The sequence below is a fragment of the Rhinolophus ferrumequinum genome, chromosome 8 (genome assembly GCF_004115265.2).
Source record: "Rhinolophus ferrumequinum isolate MPI-CBG mRhiFer1 chromosome 8, mRhiFer1_v1.p, whole genome shotgun sequence".
NCBI lineage: Eukaryota > Metazoa > Chordata > Mammalia > Chiroptera > Rhinolophidae > Rhinolophus > Rhinolophus ferrumequinum.
In genome coordinates this window covers 53,639,088-53,663,223 of record NC_046291.1, presented here as the reverse complement: position 1 = coordinate 53,663,223, position 24,136 = coordinate 53,639,088, and the positions used below count along the sequence as shown (strand labels likewise).

Below are 24,136 nucleotides of genomic sequence, written 5' to 3'. Positions count from 1 at the left end.
CTTTGTCTCTGGTTACCTTTTTTATCCTGAATTTTGTTTCATCTGATATCAGTTTGGTTACACCTGTTTTTCTCTGGATACCATTTGCTTGGAGTGTCTATTTCCACCCTTTCACTTTGAGTCTGTATTTGTAGCTGAGATGCATCTCTTGGAGGCAGCATATGGTTGGGTTAGTTTTTTTATCCAATCTGCTACTCTGTGCCTTTTTATTGGTGAATTCAGTCCATTTACATTTAGGGTGATTATTGATATGTGAGGATTTCATATCATTCTATCTTTGGTTTTCTGGTGAGACTGTGTCTCCATTGTTTCTTTGCTTTTTTGTTGTAGTCCATTATTTCTGTGTGGTGGTATTCTATGATTTTCCCCTCTGTTTCTTCTTTTATTATGTTATATATTTCAGTTCTGGATTTTTTTTGAGTGGTTACCATTAAGTTTATGTAAAAGAAAGTTTGATATTTAGAGTATTCCATTTTCTTCAGCATGCTTACTTTCTCCATTCCCATATTCTCGTTCAGGCCTTTATTCTCCCCCCTTTTATGTTTTGGTTGTCACAAATTATCTCTACTTATGCTGGTCGAATAGCCTCCTTCAGTATTTCTTGTAGTGCAGGTCGTGTGTTAGAAAATTCCCTCAGCTTCTGTATGTCTGGAAAGGTCTTTATTCTTCCTTCATATCTAAAGGATACCTTTGCTGGATATATTATTCTTGGCTCATAATTCTCTCTTTCAATAGTTTGAATATTTCAGTTCATTCCCTCCTGGCTTGTAGAGTTTCTGCTGGAAAATCTGATGATAATCTAATGGGCTTTCCTTTGTAGGTTACCGTCTTCTTTTCCCTGGCTACCTTGAGGATTCTTTCTTTATCATTGATTTTTGTCAGCTTCAATACAATGTGCCTTGGAGAAGGACTGTTGGGGTTGAGGTAATTAGGTATTCTATTTGCTTCTTGGATTCGAGGATCCAGTTCTTCTAACAAGTTTGGGGAGTTCTATTAGTTTGGATATACTATTAGTTTGAATATACTCTCTGTGCCCTTCTCTCTTTCTTTTCCTGCTGGTATTCCCATTATTCTTATATTGCTCTTTCTGATGGAGTCAGAAAGTTCTTGTAGAGTTCTTTCATTTCTTTTAAGTCTCAAGTCTCTTTCTTCTTCCATCCATGTCATTTCCAGGTTTCTATCTTCGATGTCACTGATTCTTTCCTCTATCTGGTCAACTCTACTACCTAAGCTTGTTGTTTCATTCTTCATTTCTTTTATTGAGTTCTTAATCTCCAGAAATTCTATTTGGTTCTTTTTAAAAATTTCAATCTCTTTGGTAAACTGTTCATTTTGTTCTTTGATTGTGTTTATGAGTTTATTAAACTGCCTGTCTGTGTTTTCTTGCATCTCATTGAGTTTTTTAAGAATTGCAATATTGAATTCTCTGTCATTTAAGTCACATATTTTCACGTCTTTAAGTTCATTTTCTGGAGACTTTTCATTTACTTTATGAGCTGTCTTGTTACCTTGGTTATTCATGGCAATTAATGATTTATTATTTCTCTTCCTAGATATCTACAGGAGTAGGTTCTGCAACAGGTTGATAGAAAGAGGTCTTTCTTTTGTTTTCTAGTAGGTGTTTGTAGAATGTTGTATTTTCTCTCTGACTGCAGCCTTTTATTCTCTCTCACACTAGCATTATATTTTCTCTGCACTATTCCAGCCTCTCATACAATGGAGGGATTCCCTGGAAGGTGGGCTTATCCTCTGTGAACTGTTCACCTGGGTCATAGGGTGCCGTCTCCATGGGGGGATGTGGAGAGCTTCTGAAGTTCCAAAGCTCTTCTTGCACCAGATTCAGAGCCCGTGTGTTTCTGCAGCTCTGTTCACTCCTGAACGGATCCGCTCAGATAGGTTGGTACAGAGGCGGGGACGGTTGTGAGAGGTAGCCATAGCAATGGTGGCAACCACCACCACAGCCAGTCCTGCTTCTATGGCTCCCTCCCCTTTGCCAGAACTAGTTGGGCTGCGAGTTCGTGTGTGTGGATCATAGTTCTCAGAACTGCAAATATTTTGTTCTTTTGATCTGACACTGCTAGTGTTCTGCTTCTAGCACTGGCCAGGTGGGGGCGGGGTGAGCTCTGGGAGGGTGGGAGTGGGCGGCTAGTCTCAGTGCCTAAGGCTTCCGTTCTCTGCTCAGCAGTGAGGGCTTAAACCACCATTTTCAGCCTTCTTCCCTCAGTCTTTGCTCCGAGATCTCTACTGTGAGTGTTGGGTTCAGCAGTGTTATATGCTGTCCCCTCAGCCCTGTGGGCCATAAGCGGAGCCCTAGCAGTCCGTGTTCTTCCCTCTCTGGCAGCTGCGCTAGTTCCTGGATGCAGCGAGCTCGGAACACTGAGCTAGGTCTGCGTCCTGCGTCCGCGCGGCCCCATCTCTGCAATTCTCCCTTCTCTCCTCCCCTGCTTGCGCAGTTTGCCCACCTTTAGATGATTTCAGTAGTGCACCTCTTAGTTTTGCCTGTCCGCTGTGCAAGGTGTTCTTTGTGGAGTTATAGCTGTTCAATTTGTTGTAAATTCCAGTGGAGATTTCAAGAGGCTCACCTCACACTGCCATTTTTATGATGTCATTCCAACAATTCAGATTTCTGATGCCTTTTTAAAATTGGAGTACCTAATAGCAATCTGTTAGAACTGAGTAAAGGCTGTGTTCCACTGATACCAACTCACTAGCCTGCTTAATTCGTGGCCTGGCCCCACCAGCATCTGAGTTAGATTCCCGCCCATTGTGTGCAGAGGCATGATGCTGGTAGAGGGAACAGTTTAGGCTACAGATTCTGGAGCCAGATTGCTTCTCTTCTAGGCCCAGGTCTGTATCCAATTAGCTGAATGACCTTGGGCAAGTTAACCATATTTCTAATAATGGTACCTACCTCATATGTCTCTTGTGCGAATAAACCACAGGAAATTTTTAGAAGACTACCTAGCATGTAGTAAGAGCACAAAAGTATTAGCTGTTATTACTATATTCTACATGAGATACACTCCAGGGCTGAAACTATCTGTCATTCATTTCTGTGGGACTCATTGAATCTCCAATCTTTGGCCATGGTAGGCAAAAAAAAAGTCATTAATGAATGGATGAATGAAAATGTGCTCCCTGAATTTATACTTCTGCTGGGTCCAAAGTTAAATTTAATTATGTTGTCCTCAAGAAATGTTTCCTATTTATCTTAAGTCTGACCTGAACATAATAATTAATTTTTGATAAAGGAAGAAGCTGGCTTTCTCAAAAAACTAACAGTGCTAACAAAATAAGTGAAGGGAAATGCTGTTAACATGGTGTCATTTTTCTGTAATGGATTTACCTTCCTAACTCAAAAATAAGCCCCAAGTTTGGGAAGGTGCTCCATTATGTGTTTTCTTTAGAAGCTCAGTTATTGGCAGGTAGCTGTCTGTGGTTCACATCTTAATTTAATGGTCAGTTTGCTAGGAGCCAGCATGTAATGAACATAGGCAGAAATGATGTTAGAATGTATGTATGACTTGGGTTCGCTGACCACTCCCACGCCACATGAGATCCACACTTCAGGTCAGTGTTTTTGTGCCTACTGCCTCAGACAAAGATGGACCATCTCCTAAAACAATTTGGACAGTTTGGTATGAGAAAAAATTTCCAGTATGTCCAACATATCTTATGCATAGCTGAAGTTATGACACCACCCTACCAAGACCTTTAATGGCATTACCTGTGTAAGCACATGAACTTTAGTGCTTACATTAATTTATCCATAAACACATTTGCCACCAGCAAATGACAGCATGAGCTCTGCAAAGTTGACTGGCAAGGTTGGATTCACTTTCTCTCTGGAAAACTTGCACATTTACAGAGAATTTGGGTTCAGCAGCATTTAATTTCATTTGCATAAATATCATCTAAAAATGAATGATGTATTCAAGATTGTAAAAAGTTGCTATTTAACTTTGCACTTTAAATGTCACACGGCTCTCTTCTTTATTAAAAAAAATCGATTTTTTAGTATGATAATGCATCTACTTTTTAAAAAGAAATCTCAATCTCTCTTTAGATCTCTCCCTTTCCTCTTCCTTCTTTCTTTCCTTCCTTCCTTTCCTTCTCTCTCTCTCTTTCTCTCCTTATACAATCAATACGTACATCTCTATAAAGTTCTGGTTTCTAATCTAAAGGACAACTTCAATTAATGAAAATCTGGCAAATTCTTCTGACCATTTCACCATCCCTCAAAGCCTGCCTACATCACTCATTTTGTGAGTGTAGGAAATTTTAGAAATTCAGTACATCTCAGATATCTACTATACTTGTATCCTCATCAAGATCTTTTCTATGTTCAGGCTCAGAATGACATTTTGAACAGGATTCCTTTGTATATTGAGGCTATTTCAAAAGAAAAGAAACTTGAGAAAAGAAAACTTGCTCAAGTTGAAAACAATATTTGTGTAAAGATGAATTCTATATAAAAGTGTTTCATTATGAATATTTAAAGAAACCGAGTGTACTCCTACAGGTTGATAGAAGATTAACATTGTACATTTCCATAGACTTATTAACCTTATTTCATTTTCTTCTCTGGGTTAGAAGGAAAACATACAGTGTTTCAGTTCCAAGTGTATTTGGTGAATTAAATGGCAGTGCACGCCTATCTGTAGGCCGAAGATCTGCCAGCATTTTTCCCATCAGCATCCGCCCCCAGCCCGTCACTTTAAATAAAGAAGGAACCTGAGCAAGTGTTCACCACAGAAACTGTGACAGTAGTAATGCCACACTCTCTGCATCTTAGTAACTTCTCAGACTTGTCTCCTTGATGAGTAGACAAAACAGGAGGAGGGTTGAATTTTTCCTTTTCATCTGAATGGTGTAGGTCAGGTCGGGAAAACAGAGAGGAATAGAGAGCTCTGATGAAACAGAGCTCTAGTGACTGCTGTGACTGGGAAATTAGATAATAAACAGTCCCTGATACCAGGATTCTAATGGCCTAAGATCAACACAGTCTGGAGACGCAGGCAGGAGTGGCCTTCCGTGCTCTGGCTTAGACCCTCCCTGGAGAGCTCTTTGTGTCAACAAGAACAGCCAGCGCTCCTGGCCAGCTCCCAGCACTCAGAGTGGGGCTATCGTTTTTGTTTGCTTTGCAAATATCTTAATGGGAAGTGGTTCAACACCACCTATGGGTTAATCTGAGAGGTTCTGCCTGGCAGCTGTTGGCTCTGAGAACCACATGGCCCTGCTCCTGCGGGCGGAGGGAGTCAGGCTGACTGTTAACTACCTAACCAGGTTGAGGTATCTTTTTGGGTCTACTGGCTGGCAGGAAGCACATTGTTGTCTTTTATTTTTAGTTTGTTCCTCCTGGGAGGGTAAAGGTGTTATTCTCAGATCCAACTCTGCTTTTCCCTGTAAGGCAGGGCAGTTGTTTGCATTAATTTCACTAGCATGCAACCTACTTTTTTCACCGAAGCTCATTCTCCCCAAATCTGAAATTTGGTATTAACAGTGGTGGTGTGTTAATGGAGACAGTGATATTGTTGCAGAAAGAAGGATCTATACATTCATCTGCAGGGAAGGTAAAGCTACAGCCTCGTCTTCACCCAGGATCTAAAGAATTGAATAAATACTGAATTTCTTAATAATTGCTGCTCTACTGTTCCCTTAGATTTCTCCTCTCTTTGGCTTTTGTCTTGACCCATGGGAATGCTTCCCGGGGTGACTTGGCCAAGACATGTCTTTCTGGATCTCTGTCAGCTGACACTGGCACAAAGGAGGTTTTTCTTTATGCTTTCCTCACTCGATTTCAGGCAGGGTTGGATGGTTTCCACAAAGCAGGTTAGGGAAGTTCCCAGAGTGATGACAGACTTATAGACAATTTCCAATTGCCCCATTCGTAAAACTGCAAACCATTCAGATGATGCTTTAGGTCCTGGGAAAAAGGTCCAGCTACCTTAAGGACTGTTCAGCCTTCCTTCTAAGAACTTATCCTTTCCTGGGGTTTCCCACACCTATTTATAGGGTTGCCTGGTCTTTGAGAGCAGGGGTCTTGGAGTCCACTAGACTTCTATTACTAAGTAAGATCTTGATGAACTTACTTATTTTCTCAGAACCTTAGTTTCTTCATCTTTAAATGGAAGGTAAAATGGCACATCTGCCTCACCAGGTCATGAAAGTGAAATGAGTTAACATATACAAGGGCATGGCATTCCATCTGACACATGAAAAGCACTTATGAATAATAGTAATAGGAGGAGTTATTGTTATCTCCGAGGAATCCACCTTTCTTTATGTAATCCTTAATATTATACATCCTTTTCTGAAGTACTCAGTTTGAAGTCTGTTAACTCCCAACCCTTTAAAATTAAGCCAGTGCCAAATTGAGGATAATTTGAGTATCAAAGCAGATAATGATAATAAAAGAGTATAATGTATTAAATAAAATAAGAATTCATGAACCACATTGGAAGGAAAGGAAGGAAGGAAGGAAAGAAGGAAGGAAGAAAAGAAGGAAGGGAGGAAGGAGAGAAAAAGGAAAGAGAAAGAAAAGAGGAAGGGAGGGAAGGAAAGTGGGAGAAACAAGGTAAGCCTTTTTCAGTGCAACAGAATGTGAAATGATAAATATACAAGAAATGGTGAAAACAGAAAACTACCATTTGGCAACTACCAAAATAGTCATTGTTTCAGGCAAGGATCATCAATGGATGCTAAAACTAGTAGGTGAAAGGCTAAGGAGTAACAAGCTATTTGCACAGTCTCAGAGTAACTCTCCCTAAGATGCTCGTTAATTACAAAAGGACAGTGGGCAAACCTGGCAGATACCTAACCCAAGCGGTGAAAGTTAGCATCACCAGTGATCAGAGAAATGGACAGCGTGCGCTTCCTGATAGGATGCACTCAGAAGAACACAACTCTATTTCTGTGGATTTTTTCCCCCAAAATTGCATTACTTTAATTTAATCATGAGGAAACAGCAAACGAACCGAATAGCAGATGAACCAGACAGAGGGACCTCTTCCAAAATGACTGACCTGTAGGATTCAAAATGAAACAGGAAGGAAGACTAAGGAACTGTACCAGATGAAATGGGACTAAAGAAACATAACAACTAGATGCAATGTATGACCCACGATTTTCTTTTCCTATAGAAGATATCACGGGCCCAATTGGCAAAACCTGAATACAGCCTGTAGATTGGATAATAGTATTGTATTGATATAATTTTGCAATTTTGTTTATTGTACTGCACTCATATAAGAGAATGCCCTTGACTTTAAGAAACACACACTGGAGTATTCAGGGATAAAGGAGTAAGAGGTGCAACTGACAAATTATTCAGAAAAAAGTTAAATGTCTGTGTGTGTATATATCAGTACACATATACCGAGAGAAAGAGAGAAAGGAGATAAAATAAATGTGTACATTGCTAATATTCAGAGAATCTGCTGAAGAATATACAGAATTCCCTATACTATTTTTGCATCTTTTCTACAAATATGAAATTAAGTCAAAATAAAAAGTTAAAATTAAAAAATAAAGTTAGTGTTACTTCCTCTCTTCAGACAGGGCAATGCATCAGCCCCTTTCTGTTTAGCTCCAGATCCGTCTCCAGCCACACCTAAGTATCTGTCCACATCAGCATTGCAATGTCTGCAGTCTTTCCTGGAGCTTCTCCGCTGTGACGTTGCCAACTAGTCACTACCCACTGCACACAATCTGTTTTTTTACTTAAAGTTTATTGGGGTGACAATTGTCAGTAAAGTTACATAAATTCCAGGTATACAATTCTGTATTGCATCATCTATAAATCACATTGTGTGTTCACCACCCAGAGTCAGTTCTCCTTCCATCACCATATAGTTGATCCCCTTTACCCTCATCTGCCACCCCCCTCCCCCTTACCCTCTGGTAACCACTAAACTATTCTCTGTGTCTATGAGTATTTGTTTCTCATTTGCTTGTTCTTTTGTTGTTTTTGGTTTATATACCACATATCAGCGAAATCATATGGTTGTCTACTTTTTCTGTCTGACTCACTTCACTTAGCATTATAATCTCAAGATCCACCCATGTTGTCACAAATGGTCCTATTTCATCTTTTCTTACCGCCAAACAGTATTCCATTGTGTATATATACCACAACTTCTTTATCCATTCATCTATTGAAGGACATTTTGGTTGTTTCCATGTCTTGGCCACCGTAAATAAAGCTGCAATGAACATTGGAGCACAGAGTCTTTATGGATAAATGTTTTCAGAATTTTTGGGTAGATCCCCAGGAGAGGGATTGCTGGGTCATATGGTAACTCTATTCGTAATTTTTTGAGGAACCTCCACACTGCCTTCCATAGCGGCTGCACCAGTCTGCATTCCCACCAACAGTGTATGAGGGTTCCTTTTTCTCCACAGCCTTTCCAACACTTGTTACTATTTGTCTTGTTGATGATAGCCATTCTGATTGGGGTGAGGTGATATCTCATTGTGGTTTTTATTTGCATTTCTCTGATGATTAGTGTGATGTTGAGCATTTTTTCATATGTCTATTTGCCATTTGTAAGTCCCTTTGGAGAAATGTCTCTTCAGGTCCTCTGACCATTTTTCAATTGGGTTGTTTGTTTTTTTGTTGTTGAGTTGTATGAGTTTCTTGTATATTTTGGATATTAGCTGCTTATCAGAGGCACTGTTTGCAAAAATCTTCTCCCATTCCTCTTTATTTTGTTGATGGTTTCTTGTGCTGTGCAGAAGCTTGTAAGTTTGATATAGACCCATTCGTTTTTTTTCAGCTTTTACTTCCCTTGCCTTTGGAGTCAAATTCATAAAATGCTCTTTGAACCCTCTTTGAATGCTCTTTAATTAAAAAAACATAAGTTTAGTACCTGTGTTTTCTTCTATGCAGTTTATTGTTAAGCATAAGTGCTTAAGTCTTCCATCCATTTTGAATTAATTTTGTACTCACAATCTTATTTAGGCTTTTTCACTTCATTTTTAAAAAGGTCCCTAAAATGTGCTTCCCTACTCACACACCCCCTTTCTCATCTGTCTTTGGGACTCACTACTTAGTGCTGTGCTCATCACGCACTTCAGTTCAGGGTTTCTTGCTCCTCTTTCCCCAGAGTATCGCTTTCAGAATTCAAGAAGGAAAACTGGGTTAAATATTAACTTTTGGGCATGCATTGGTGACAAGAGCATCATCCAAGGAACACGGATATTAGACCCATCTCCTTCCCTCTGACTCACTTGGACAAGTCACATCACCCCCCTGAGCCTCAGTTTCCCCACTTACAATGTGAAAAAGATGTAGTAAGTGATCCCTGAAGTTTCCTTTGCCTCCACCAGTCTATGCCCTTGCCTAATTCAGTCTTTAAAGCACTGCAATTGTAAATCAAAAGCAACTCAACCCACAAGTTACCTTGTGACCCTACCCAAAGAAGAGATGGGTTACAGAAAGGAATACCCCAGGTGCCTGTCATCATTCTCCCTTCTCTCAAGCCTGAAATTTCCAAGTTCAGGGATTTATGTTTTTAGAAGTGCAAAATTATAAACAGTAAGTATAACACCTTGCTAAGTATGTATTTTACTTCAAAATTCTGACCATGTGTATATCTCTTAATTTAATCCTTTTAAAATCCTATTATCTTACGTTTTTATTTTGTTCCACCTGAAAGCACAAATGTAATTATTTCCCTCCAATTGGCAAGAGTTTTTATTTATATTTTGCTGATGAAGAAGCTGAGGTGCTGATTTATCCAAGTCAGGGTTGCCATATTTAGCAAATGAAAATGCAGGATACCCAATTGAATTTGGATTTTTATGTAAACAGCAAATTTAATATAAGTATGTCCCAAGAAGTATTTGAAAAAACTTATACTAAAAAATTATGCATTGTTTACCTAGAATTCAGATATAACTGGGTGTTCTGTATTTTACCTGGCAACGCTAGTCCAAGTTCTTTGGAACTCATATATCATGAGTATGTGTGTGCCTGTCATGAATATGTATCATAAAGTGTGTTGCTAAACATTTACCAAGTGTTTACAACAGTCCTCTGACCTCTACGTGCCAGAATATATAGTGTTTCTTACCCTTTAGGAGCCTTTGTTTAAAAACATATTCAAAGACATCAATTCCTATTTATTTATCGTGGTCTTTACTCAGATGTCACCTTCTGTAGCCACTCGGTCTAAAATTATAGACTCTGCCTCCAACATTTCCTGTGTCCCTTCCTTGCGTTAATTTTCTTTTTTGGCACCTCTTTCTATTAAATATACTTTCACATTTACTTCTTTCTTTCCTTTATTATCTGCTTCATCTAGAATGTAGGTTCTTAGGAGCATAGGGATCTTAGATCTCTTTGTTAACTGCTGTATCCCCAGTAACAGTAGGAGACAAATTGAAGGTGCTCAATAAATATCTATAGAATGAATGAATGATATCTGTGAGGCCACTGAGGACCTTATATTGTACATGTAATACACATTGTTCTTATAATCGTGCAGAATCTCAAAAGGCTTGCCACCAAATTGGAGCCTTGAGGGTGGTACAAGTGTTTATAATCTTAATATTAGTCCATAGACACAAGGTGAGTAAAAAGACAGCAGGTCAGAGGTCACGAGGTATCTGCAGATACAGTCAGACTTAATTTAAACTGCTCCTGGCAAGTTTTCTAGAACTGAAGGTGAGTAGCCCCAGGTGTCACTCACTCCTTAAGATCCCAAAGACAATTAGGTGGCAATCTGGAAGGGCCCAGTAATAAAATGGCGCTGGATGTGAGCACAGGCTCTGTGTCCACCAGATCTGCATTGGTATCTTGGTGTGACCTGGAGAGGTTACTTAAACATCCCAGGCTTTGGCTGTGAAATGGGGACTGTGGTAGGACCTGTGCTGTTCAAACTGACGTGAGGATGTACTAAGATAATCCAGTCAAGTCCTCAGTGTAGTAAAGCCTTGCTCAGCTGTTCTGGCTGTGCTGTGGCCCTCAGCCCAAGGCCATGCGTTACTTCAGGTGACAGTGATCTTCCTCACTACTGCATCTTAATTCCATCCCCGAGCGTGAGGCCAGGTTTTCCCCCAGCTCCCTTGGCTACCGACAAAGAACTGGAGGAGGCTTTGTGGGTGGCTCTCAGTGTGGAGTGTCCTTTTTTCCAATAAGGCGGCCATTAGACTTACACAGTGACCCCTACCTGTAAAAAAGGAGCGGAGAAAAAAAAAGAAATGAGAATGCAAGAACTGGCAAATTAAGGCTGTATGCGCTTAGGGTGGGGGAAAAGCAATGAGGCAAACAAATATCACATTTAAAGGGCTCAGTGGGATTTGAGAAATTAGCATAAGTACATAAATCTAACTAGTGCTAACTTAGAGCAATGGCATTATGAAACATTTATCAGCCTTTCTGAGCCCTTTTGATGAATTTGTCCTTGAGCAATGTTCTAAAACTTAAAATAATTGTGTGTCCAAGAGCCAAAACAAATCCATATGTTTAAGTATAAGATATTTAAATTGCATATTCCACCATTCAGCAATGATACTGATTGGGGATGAGATACAGGGTATGCTTTCAAAATCCTAATAAAAGTTACCAAGTAGCCAAAGGTAATGAGAAAAAAATAACACAAAAGATATGATCATTCCTTCTTGTTTCCCCTTTTTTCCTGCAATATTGGTGATCTTATTTTGCACTATTATTGTTTGTTTTCACTTCTCCTATACTCGGTATTTTCTTCACAGCATATATTAAAGCACAGGAATAATGTTTTCCATCTTTAGAGATCAAGAAATGCCAATTAAAATAATAATGAGGTACTACCTTTTTTTCTTTTTTTTTTTTTTTTGGCCAAAGAGGTAAGCAACATTAAAAAGACTGATAATACCTACTGTTGGTTATATGAAGGGAAATGGATCTTTTCCATTTTGTAGATGTGAATGTTAATTTATGTTGCCTTTTAAAGGAGAATCTGATGATGTAACTCAAAAGCATTAAAATAAGCAAAAAATTTGTTCACACTTTGACCCAATAGCCTTACATTAAGATTTATCCTAGAGAAGTAATTGGACAAGTACTTATAACTATATGCACAGAGTCTTTTGTGATTCATTCTTTATAATGTGATACAACTGGAAACAACTTAAATATCCAAAAGCTAAGAGATTAGCTATAATAATCACTTATGATAATCACCCAAAGGAACACTATACAGCCATAAATATGCTATATATATATCCTTGTATATGTGTATATTACACACAAATATATGGAAAGATGCTTGTAACTACAAAAGGTAGGTTAAAATAGTGAGTATATTATGAGCCATTATTTTTAATGTATATTATATGCATAGAGTAGCATCTGAAAAAATATGCACCAAGATAGTAACAGCAATTATATCTGGGTGTGGAGATCCCTCATCTTTATTTTCTTCTCCTTGAATATCTGTAATTTATACAGTATAACAGTGATTATATATTATGTTTTAATCTGAAAAAAAGTGTATTTTAGTAAGAAAAAGGAATAAAGGGGAAACATTTTACCACCAGTTCTTTAATCACTTACTTTAAAGAGGTCAGTTAATACTACACTTTTGTTGATTAGTGATCGTTGACTATTCAGACCACTTGGGAATTTGGAATATTTTCACCAACTGAAAAATTAAAAAGAAAAGACAAAACTGATGAGCACAGCAATAGAAACAGCTCTGCTATCTGAAAAGCCAAGTGGCGTATGGTACTTGCTCTTCCTTGCCACCCCCCTCCCTTGATCTAAATCTGTTACAGCTCACCTTCAGTCGGTGATTTGTAGACACTTTATCGTTGGTCAGGATGTGGCACCAGACAAGTCAGTTACAGAACCAACTTCTCAGTATGGTTATGCTCAGTAGATTGTGTGAATACACCGGGGAGCCTCAACTCTGCCCAGAGTGGAGAGGTAGCTGGGGTAGGGTTGGGCAGGAAGGACTCTTCAAAGAAACTGATACCTGAGTTAAAGGATAAAGATGCAATGGCCAGGTGGACAGGACATTCCAGGCAAAAGCATGGAAGGATGAAGACAACCCTGGGGAGATTCAATGGGTGCTTGGCAAATGCTTATTTGTGGTGGTGGTGGTGGTGGTGGTAAATCGAAAACAAAAAAAAGCATACTAGAAGTCATAGCTTTCCAGTCTTTTTAAAAAAAGATGCATTAACTTATGCATTTTGGGTGCCTTTGAACTTAACAAGGTAATTCGTGTTCTGCTTAAAACACTTTATTACCTTACAGTCCTCTGTGCCTCCAACACTACTTAAATAAATATAAGCAATAAGAATATGCAATGACACATAGTTGATGCACATCAGGGAAGAGCAGATGCATAGTGACAATGAGGGGAGATTCAGATCTGAGTATTGTTGCACATTTATACCTTCAGCCCTTAAAATCTTCCCATTCCATATAAGAACTCAGCAAGAATGCTTGAGTTGCCAGTTGGGTTTCAACCTGTGACCAGTTCATATGGAAACCCTGTTAGCACTCCGGTCAGCAAGGGATCTTTTACGAGAGCAGTGTCCCCTCGTCTCTGATGTTATGCCTTAAATGTCTTAATTTACCTTCAGACCTTGAACTTATTGAAACCTTTTCTGAAGATGTTTGTGTTTTCTATTATCTTTCATTGTAATAACTTCCATAAGGAAATTCATATGGTTTATTTGTCTATAACCTGCCCCCTTCAAGTTTCATGGGGCTCCTACTATGTGAAAATATTTTGGTCTGAGCATATCTTTTGCAGGATAGATTGACCACTGCTGCTGGGGAACAAGAAATGGACCTGTTACTACAAGCCCCATGTACAAAAGATTTTTTTCAGAGTTGTCAAAGAAGCAGGCACAAATGGCTTGGTTATGCAGATGAGCCTTTCTCCCAGGGCTATCAAGTAAGACGTGATATACAATGAGAGCTACTCCCAAATCTAGAGACAGTGGGAAGCTAACAAAAATCAACCCACAGTGAATTAACTGCAACCTATCCTGGTTTGAAATTAGAATATGCTTTCAAGTGTGAACAACTAATAGGTTTCTCAGTATGTCTAGCAGCCATTCTAAATCATAATTGATCAAAGATAAGACATAATCTTGCAGATTTTATCAAAGTTAATAAAAACTGCACAAAGAAATTTAAATGAAGTTTAGAAAATGGCGAATCAGTGTGTAACCAGTGTGTCTCTACTCCTGTCAAAGAAGAAAGTTACTGATTCTATCCCTAAAGTAAAAAAAGACCAGTTACAGGACCAGCTTGATTGTTCAGATTCTTAAATAGCACCCTGCTTCCTTTGCTGTAATTCTGATGTGTAATTCGGTCTCCAGAGTATATCAACCAACTAGTGAGACAGTCCAGATTATACTACTCACTGTAAAATCATACACTGGCATTCTACTTGTCAAATATGACTCTTCTGAGTTTAGTTAGTGCACCTTAGCTCCCGAGAAAAATCATCACCCCTCAACGACCTAGCAAACTGAATTTTGGAGCTTGCAAAGCTGAGACCTAGTCCCTTGATGTGGTGACTTCACCTAGTGCCGCCAGCCCAGCGTGACAAAGCCAGCTGGCCTGATGGATCTTTGCTGCAAAAGAAGAAAGATACTGGGGCATTCTCAACAGCCATGTACTCAGAAGCCAGCCTTCATTCTGCCTCACATCCGGTCATACTGGGATCAGAGTTTCAGAAGAAGGAATTAGACATGAGTTTCATTTGGGAGCCTTTTCAGGGCAGATGCCCAGCAGAAGGGGGCTGAGAGTTTCTGTCTCCCCTAGAACCCACAGTTCAATGATCTGACTGTACCAGAGCAGCCAAGCGGCCAGACCCTGGAGGCAGTCTACTTGAGACTTTAGTCATGGCTCCTGAGAGGCTACAGGAGCCCTAGAAATCCATAGTGAATCATATAGAGACGAACAACTACCTCCTATTTACCACCCTTTGAGAACCAGATTTACTCCTTCTGCCATTTAGCATGTGATTTCTAATGGAGGTTGAGCACAGTGTTGTCTAAAAAAATTTTTCCTACAGGTTCAAAATAATATCACACTTTAAAAATAAATAATTCCTTAATACCATCTAATACCAACCCATAATCAAATTTTCCCAGTTGTTCTAAGATGTCCTTTCCACTAATTGTCCACGCCAGGATCTAGTGTATTGCATCACATCAAGTTCTTATGTCCCTACATCTCTTTTACTGTACAATCCCTTTTTCTCCTCGCACTGACTTTTTAAGAGATTGAGCCAATTATCCCATAAAATAGCTCACCTTCTATATTTGCCTGCTTGATTCTTTGTGGTCTCAGCTTGTCCTTCTATACCCTGTGTTTTGGGTAAAGTGTAAATTAGATTTAAAGCTTTGATTAGATTCAAGTTCAATGTTTTTGACCAAAAGAAAAAACAGAAATATCCTGTTGATGATGTCAAATACTGTATATTGCCTCACATCACAAGACAGTGTTGTCTGGGCATTAGTGATGCTAAGGTTGGCACTGTATTAAGATGGTGACCTAATTTCTCCAGTGTACCCTTACCTATTCTCCTTGTGACATGGTGGTCTTTCGCCATATGAATGTCCTGTTCCCCATCAACCATTTGTTCAAAGGTTTTATCAGCAATTGATAATCCGTGCCTGAATCAATAATTTTCCCTCTGGAGTCTCCTTTTCTATGCTCGCAGGTCTTAGGCTGCACTATTTGTTAGTTATGACATGAAGCAAGTCGTCAGCTTCTGGGTCCTTAATTCCCTCACCTATAAAATGGGTATAAAAATACACTAGTCCACATGGTTGTTGGGAGTATTGCAGGAAATAACTATGTACCCATGCTTTGCCCGGTGATGGTGACATGTATGCATGCGGTAAGCATTGGATATTTGTGATCATTGTGCTGTCCGTGTTTGGGTGATGACAGCTTGCAGAATATTAATCCACTTATTGGCAGCCTCAGGTCCCTAAGACAAATGACAACATATCTGATGAAATTGCTGCAGAGTTGAGGCAGTTAGACTTTTGAGGAACATTGACTTATACCATTTTTTTAAAGGCAAATTGGAATTTGTTTCAAATTAGCACTGCTCAGATCAGCGTTTCCTAAGTGGTGTTATAAGAACCAGCAGACTCCCGACACGCTCCATGGCAGAAGGGTTCCATTGTTAAAATAGCATCATGGGAAATGCTGCCCATTTTTTTCCTCTTCTGGGGTTTCACTGTACATATTATTAAGTTGAAAGTTCTGGAAAGCCTCTCAGGAAAGAAACCTGCTTAACTTCACTTAATCAACTGTTTTTCTCATCTATTTGCCTGTGGACACTACCCACCACGCCTCCACCTTTTTAACACATAGAAATGTTACACTGAGCTGCTTAGATTCTTCCAAAGGCTTGAATGAGGAGGGAGTCAGACCGATGAGCTGCCCCACCACAGAGAGTTGAAAGGAGTCTGCCACTGGCCTTGGGATCCTAAAAAGGCAGGCAAGCTAGAAGAATTCCTAAGAGGTAAATTTCTTTTTTGGGTCAGGAAAGACAGAAAGTGGAGACTCCATGGTAATTCAGCAGGCAAACTCTCTTCCTCAGGTTTTTCTCCAAAGCTTACCAGGACTTCTAGAGGATCGCAGAGTCCCCCCGTCCTATATGGGTGTCCCACAGCCTATTGGGACATACCTAGGCTGACGGGAATGAGTCCCAGGGGCTGATGCACAGAGATGAAAGGGCACAGAGGATGTAATGGTTCAGAGGAAGAGCACAGGATTTGGAGTCAGAAACACAGGAGTTAGTGTCTTGGCTCTACCAAGTATTCTTCCTGATCCCTGGGCAAATACCTTCCCCTCTCGACTTCATCTATATAATAGAGACAATTAAAGCACGGAGCTCAAATGGTTGTAAAACTCGCATCAGATATATAAAAGCATTTTTAAAAATATGAAGTGCTATATAAATGCTAATTAATTTTAATGTTAAGGGAATTCTAACTGATTATCATGGCCCATATTTTGGGGGTGCGCTAGTCATTCTTGTATTCATTCAACTTGTCTAATATTTATTGAGCCACTTACAATGTAGCAGACATTGGCTTAGGTGCTGATAGAGAATATAGAATAAAGCAGATCTAGTCCCTGCCTTCATAGAGCTTACATTTCATAGTGGGAGACATATGATAAGTATGCACCCAAATAAGTATATCATTATAGTCCCCTCACCCAGGTACTGACGTGACATTATAAAAATGGGTATATTGCTATAATCAATAAATGGATGCATTTTGAAAGTAATATCTATGAACTATTCACAGAAAATTCAGTAAGCATTCAACTAAGCGTTTCTAAGTTTAAATAAAGAGTAAGATTATCCATGTAGAACTAAAAGAGACCCAAGGAATAATTTATGTCAATTCCATCATTTAACAGATGAGGAAAACTAGAACCCAGAATACTGTAGAAATTAGTTATATGTTTTTGTTTGTTTGTTTGTTGTGTGTGTGTGAAAGACAGAGAGAGAAATATGAGAGATTCTGAGGCCAGAGTTAGAGCCCAGATTTCCCTTCCCCTAATCAACTTTCCACTCTGCTGAGTTCCATATGAAAGGGATTATAAAACTTTCCTGGTTCCTATTTTAACAGTGTGTTATAGTTATCACACTTTGATACAATGTGTTCCAATTACAGGAAATTGAGGATGCAGCACAGTTGATTTTTCCAAATTTTGCTCCATGAAACATTAGCATTTTAATAGGTGTTAGTAGATTATCACTTTTTTAAGTTTCTTGGTCAAATTCCTTTAGGAAACCTTGCATCCTCCCCGCACCCTACTTTAAAAACCCATACATGCATATTGTGATTATAAAATATCATTCCTGTAGTAAGGAAAACCTCTTAAACTATAAACAACTCAGCAGATTTATTTGACAACAGATTCTATTTTGAATTATTTAACAAATAATGTGATTAATGTACTGAGTGGGAAGTGCGGCCTTAGCAACAGCTTGGTTGGCTTCTCGGTCAAGTTTGTGAGAGCCCAATAGTAAACCAACTTGGATCACACAACTTCAAAAGGGACAGTTTCTTGGGTCTTAGGATCTCAGGCTGACTGTGGATGTTGGAGCAACACCTAGTAGGATGTTTTTCCATAAGATGACCATGTCTTTTTAACCAAGGACCAGAATGGGAAACAATGGGAGCTTAATTAGAGTATGTCTGATACATCTTTGGAGGAAAACAACTCTCTTTAAGATTTCTAATTATCATTTTCAATCCTTTTAAAAATTATTATTTTTATTTTCAGGTATTCACAAGCCCAGAGTTCTCCAAAAGTGTGTGATGTCTTCGCAGGATATCCAAACAAGGTAGCTGGATGTCTTGATTTTGCAGTAATTGTGTATCCTTGTTTCAGACTCATCCGAGTCCGTGGGCGGGAAGTCTGTCTGTGGTTGCTTGGTCCAGCCATCCAAACATGAAACCGTTAGTGATATTTTGAAGCCTTTGAGACAAAAGCCCATCTTGCTAAAGAACGTGGTTCAGCAGAGAGACAGGGAGGTACAACGAAGAGAGAATCAAAAGCCTGGAAATTTGCTGCTGAGAATAAATGCTAGCTGCTCCCTGAGGTGATTTGTCTGTGCACTCCACTCTCTACAGATGTTAGAGCCTCTTTTTGAGCAAGGACCCGAGGTTCTTTGGTAGCACTTTGATATCCTGCTCAAATTCAATATGTGAAATGGAGGCGTCTCTCTGTGACTTGGAGCCCACAGCAGGCTTTGAAGTCTGATCCAATTTTTGCTGCCTACTATTTGATGTTGAAAGGATGAAATGAAGAAAATGTACAGTTTTTGCCAGTAACTCTGCTGAGCATATGTAAGATTAAAAAAACAAAATCCTTTGGATGATGTACTTAGAAATGTTAAGTAGATTAATACCTTCCTATAGGTTTTCTTTTTTCTTTCTTAGGGATAAAAATTAAGGATAGAAGAAAATCAGCACATAGCTGTTTTTATATTCTAGACTGTAATTAATTTAAGAGGGGGCTAGGTTGACCTGTTCAGAGGAAGAAATAAAAAAATGACGTAAAAGGTGTCAAGACTTTGCTACTAATTGCTCCCAACTCAATTTTAATACAAGACAGGGGCAACTTACAACAAGACCCCCATATACTTAGCTTCTTCCCCATGCGATTGGGGCCAGAGGTCTCTTAGTTAAATGGAAGCCATGTCCTTAAGGCTACTTTATCAGTGGATACAAATAATGTTTCTCTTCCTGGGTCTTTCTGAAGCACTCAGTTCCTGGGACGGACCTGCTGTCTTCTCAGTCATGCCAGGCTGCTCCAGATCGTCCAGGACTGAGTCCCTCGAGAGCAGCCCCTGTAAAACCTGGTAAGAAGAACATTTTGAATTGCATGCTGCTTCTACTATTTACATGCTTGTGTACTTTTTAATGAGGTATTTGGGCAGGGCTATCTAGAAGGCAGGACTCAGATAGTAACATGACCTAGTGTTAGCACCAAGTTCAGGCTTGGAAAGCTATAAAGGCTGGAATCCAAACTTCTATTAAAGGCAGCAGTTTACCGCCTACCCATGTCACTTAAGTTTACTTTTCTGAGGGAAGAAAATGAATATCAGAGGCCATATTTTTCCCTTTACTTGTAAGAGCCTCAAATTAGGAAACTGCTTAAAACTTCATCTTGTTAAAGGAAAGACCAGCTTTCAGTGGAGCAGATTATTCAGGGGCTTGGTAAACAATATGGACGGAGTGAGTAGTTCTGCCCTTTTGGCAACATAGCCATTCTTTCAGCAAGAATATAAACATCTTGCCGCACCCTTTTGAGAAATAACTATTTCTGGCCCCTTTTCTAAATTCTTTGCTGCAGAATATGGTAAAAGTCAGTTTGGGGGCTTATTATGGCTATAATCAGTACTTCTGGAAGGTGAAATAGAAGGATGATCATAACAAATGTTTGTGAACAAGAAGATACTAATGACAATGTAGACCGTCCCAAAGAAAGAAACCTTTTCACCTTAAAATACCGACATTATACTCTTTGTGGACCTCATCTCTTTTTCTGAAATATGCAGTAGTTTTGGGGTCTCTCCAAATTTCTTCTTAGCTTGTTTTTCAGTGACAAAGTAATACTGTATGAAGTGGGAAATGTAAAATAAATACGGTAGGACCTCCAGTCCAAATGGAACTTAAATTTCTGGAGAAAGATGAGAGACGATGAATATATATTATGGCAGAACCTTATAAATGGATATGTAGAAAATGATAAACTTGTCAAAGGGAATCGTTTCCCCACAGCCAGATGGTGTTCAGGAGTACATAGCCATGAGGGAGTAGGGGTGACAGCAGTGCCAAAAGAGGAAAATTTAGGGAAAATACAGTGTGGTGGAGTGGAATCCATTATGGAAGGATTTAGCTGGCATTTTTCTCGATCCAAACAGACAGTCTATTTTTTAATTGGGGTAGTTAGACCATTTACATTTAATGTGATTATTGATATGTTTTGGTTTAAATCTGTGGTCTTGCTGTTTGTTTCCTTTTTCTCCCATCTTGTCTTTGTTTCTCTTTTGGCATTCTACTTTAAAATACATGTAACTTTAAAATACATATGAAAAGAAAAATGTCAAGTATATCTGAGAAGCCAAAGGCACAGATTCTTGGTTCAGACCTGCATAGATTTAAATCTCTGCTGTCCTGTGAATGTTAATAAAGTTATGTAAGAACTCCTTCCCTTAGTACCTATACATGTAAAATGAGGGAAATAGTATTCATCGCTGACAGGTTGTACTGGGCATTAAATGAGCTAGTATAAGTAAAGGGCATAGCATAGTGTCTATGAGGTGGTAATTTTTGTTACTGACATTATGTAGATGCAAAATTAATCTATAAGTATAACAATATAAGTATGAATAACAGGTAAAGAAATAAAGTACTTATTATAAGGCATTAAGTTTTGGTGGGATAGTTCGGGGGAGTAAAAATATATTGTATTTTCAGCTATTAAAGAGACTTATTGAATTGCAATCATTTTTCCCAATCTTTAGGAAAGTATCCCAGAAAGACAAACTTATGAATATTTCTCATCTGACTTGCTATAAATGCCTCATATGTGCTCTCCTGTCATAATTGCTCTTTCCTTCCAATCAAATGGTTTTCTGTAGGGTTTGCCACCATCACCATCACTTCTCCTTATACTCTAGTGGTCTTCCTGCTTTCATTCTTTTCCTCCTTCACCGTCTCTTGCACACATATGCCTGAGGAGCTTTTCTAAAGTATTTCTTGATCATCACATCCTCTTGCTCTGTGCTCTTCAGTGGCTTCCCATTGTCCCGGCATCAACTTTAAGCTTCTTGTTTTTTCTCCTCTCTCCTGTCATAATTGCTCTCTCCTGAACTGGACAACCATCAGTTTGTTCTCTGTATCTATGAGTTTGTTTATATATTATTTGTTCATTTATTTTGTTTGTTAGATTCCATGTATAAATGAAATCATATGGTATTTGTCTTTCTCTGTCTGACTTATTTCACATAGCATAATACCTTCTAGGTCCATCCATGTTGTTGCAGATTGCTAGGTGTCATTGTTTTTTATGGCCAAGTAGTATTCCATTGTATGTATGTACCATATCTTCTTTATCCATTGATCCATTGATGGACATTTTGGTTGCTTCCATATCTTGGCTATTGTAAATAATGCTGCAGTGAACATAGGGATGGATGCATATATCTTTTCAAATAAGTGTTCTGCATTTCTTTGTATAAATACCCAGAAGTGGGGTTGCTGAGTCATATGGTAGTTTTAGAAGAATCTCCATACTGTTTTCCATAGTGGTTGCACCAATTTACAATCCCACCAGCAGTACACGAGGGTCCCCTTTTCCCCGCATCCTCGCCAACACTTGTTTGTTAATTTATTGATGATAGCCATTCTGACCAGGGTGAGGTGGTATCACATTATGGTTTTAATTTGCATTTCTCTGATGATTAATGACGTTGAGCATCTTTTCATGTATCTATTGGCCATCTATATGTCTTCTTTGGAGAAATGTCTATTCAGTTCCTCTGCCTATTTTTTAATCTGATTGTTTGTTTTTGGTGTTAAGAACTCTAAGTTTGGCATAACATTCACATGTCTCTGTTCTGGTCCGAATTTTCCTTTCTAACTCTGTCTTCTACTGATCTCTCTCCTTCATTCCGTGCTTCAGAATATCCCCTATTCTCTATCCTTCAAGCATGCCTAGTGTGTTCTTTTTCTTTTCTGTCACTTTGTTCATGCGGCTCCCTCTGCCCCATCTATCTTTCTTCTCTGTTCAGTCTCAGAGTCTTCTCCATTCTTAAGGATCCACAATGGCCCCCTCCTCTGTGGACTTTTATTTTTCTTATCATAGTTATCACATTCTGCCTTGTATTATAGTTATTTTCATGCATCTACTAGATTTTAAACTCTCTGGGATTATATCATTTTGGTTCTGAATTCTCTGCTCACAACCAAGCCTAGGTCCTTAAATTGAATTCTTGAGCATCCAAAGACATGATGAAATATAATGAAAGCAAGAGTGAAATAAAATTCTTAAGTGAGTCAGAGAAAAGTTTTAAATGTATTTCCAATAATCCTGGAACAAAATAAATGTTTGTTAGTCATCCCCAAATAGACATAGCATACCAGTGGAGCACGTAAAAATGATTGAAGCTGTTTCATTTAGTTGCTGTTGTTTTGAGCAGGAGAAGAGGTTTAGGCAGTAAAAAGCATTATGTAAATCAAATTTTCCTTGACCTTAGAAAGCAACAAAGATGGATTGAAGAACACAAGTTTTGTTTATGTTTTCAAGGTGATCAGCTGCAGAAACAGAGTGTATTCTGTAAGAGACATTTTAGCACGTTATACCTTTGTGTTTAATGCTTTGCCTTAAATGACCCATTATTTCAACCATGTTTTGTGGAAGTCTGAATGAGAGAATGTTGTGACCTTTTCAGTTTTAGAAAAATGCTTTCAGTTTAACATCCAACAAGTTTGCCTTCTAACTTGCAGTGAGTGCTAACTTCATTGTTCTACAAAGGGATCTGGTCGGGGTCCAGGATTGGGGGAGACAGGGAATAAATCTGGTTATTCAGTGAGGCCAGCTCTGCTCAGAACAGGCATGCAAAGAAGTGTGTAAATGTGGGGCTTTGACAATGCCGTCCTCAGGGCCTTAGAGAGTCTCAGAAGCATCCTTAATTGGTCCGTTTACACCTGACTCATTCCTTACATAGCAGAGAAAAGCACAGTATACCCAGGAAGTGCATAATACAAATCACTTTGCCACTAATCCAAGCAGTGGAATTATTTCACTGGACTGGCAGATATACCGGGGATGCCAAAAAATGTACACAAGCGGGCACTTTGGTCAACGTTGCTCAAGCAGTAGTTTGCCGTAATCAGAAGTATCTGGACACTGATGGTAACCACTGTGAGCACCTCTTGTAATTGCAGAAGTCAAACATGACTTGTATTCATCTTTTGTTATCAGTATATATTGAATATTACAATTTTAATAGTTTGGTCCTCTCTTTTTTTGGCACCCTCTGTATATACAGACCTGATCTGATTTTACTATGTGAAAATTTGTTCTTTAGGCATTCGTTCTTCTATGTATTTATTCATTTATTTATTCAAGAAACAATTATTGACACTTACTAAGTGCCAAGGACTGTCCTGGGCCAGTACTTCTCAAACTGTTTTGAAAGACCAGTTTGGGGTTGGCTGTTTTAATTTCCAATTTGTACAATTTGATACTTTTGTGAAATACAATAAAAATGAATTACGGGATAATCATACATTTATGTGTCGTATCAACATAAAATTGATCTAAACTTTTCTAAATTAAATTACTCTAAATTTCTTTTCTCATCTTGTTGGGATCAGCAAGAGGAATCAGTCTAGAGACCACATGTCATTAGCACTAGTCTAGGCATGTGTGCTACACGTATACTAGGAAACAAGTCAGAAATTCCTGTCTTCACAGTGCTATGTTCTAGCAGAGGGAGACAGCAATAAACAATAAGCATAATACATAAATCAGTTGTATGGGATGTTAGAAGAGTGAAGTGTTATGGGAGAGAAAATTCAGCAAGGGAGATAAGGAGTAGTCGAAGTTCAGAGGACAGGGTGGGGGATGGTTTAC

General features: G+C 38.9%; 1 protein-coding gene across 1 annotated transcript in view; it reads left to right on the top strand.

Moving 5' to 3' along the window:
- The window catches only part of MYO3B (myosin IIIB), a 386,500-nt gene that overhangs the window by 282,179 nt on the left and 80,185 nt on the right, over positions 1–24,136 (top strand). The window contains exons 31-32 of the mRNA XM_033111465.1: positions 18,272–18,332; positions 19,253–19,352. Of these exons, the coding sequence (XP_032967356.1) occupies positions 18,272–18,332; positions 19,253–19,352 (161 nt within the window). The remainder of the gene's footprint in view (positions 1–18,271; positions 18,333–19,252; positions 19,353–24,136) is intronic.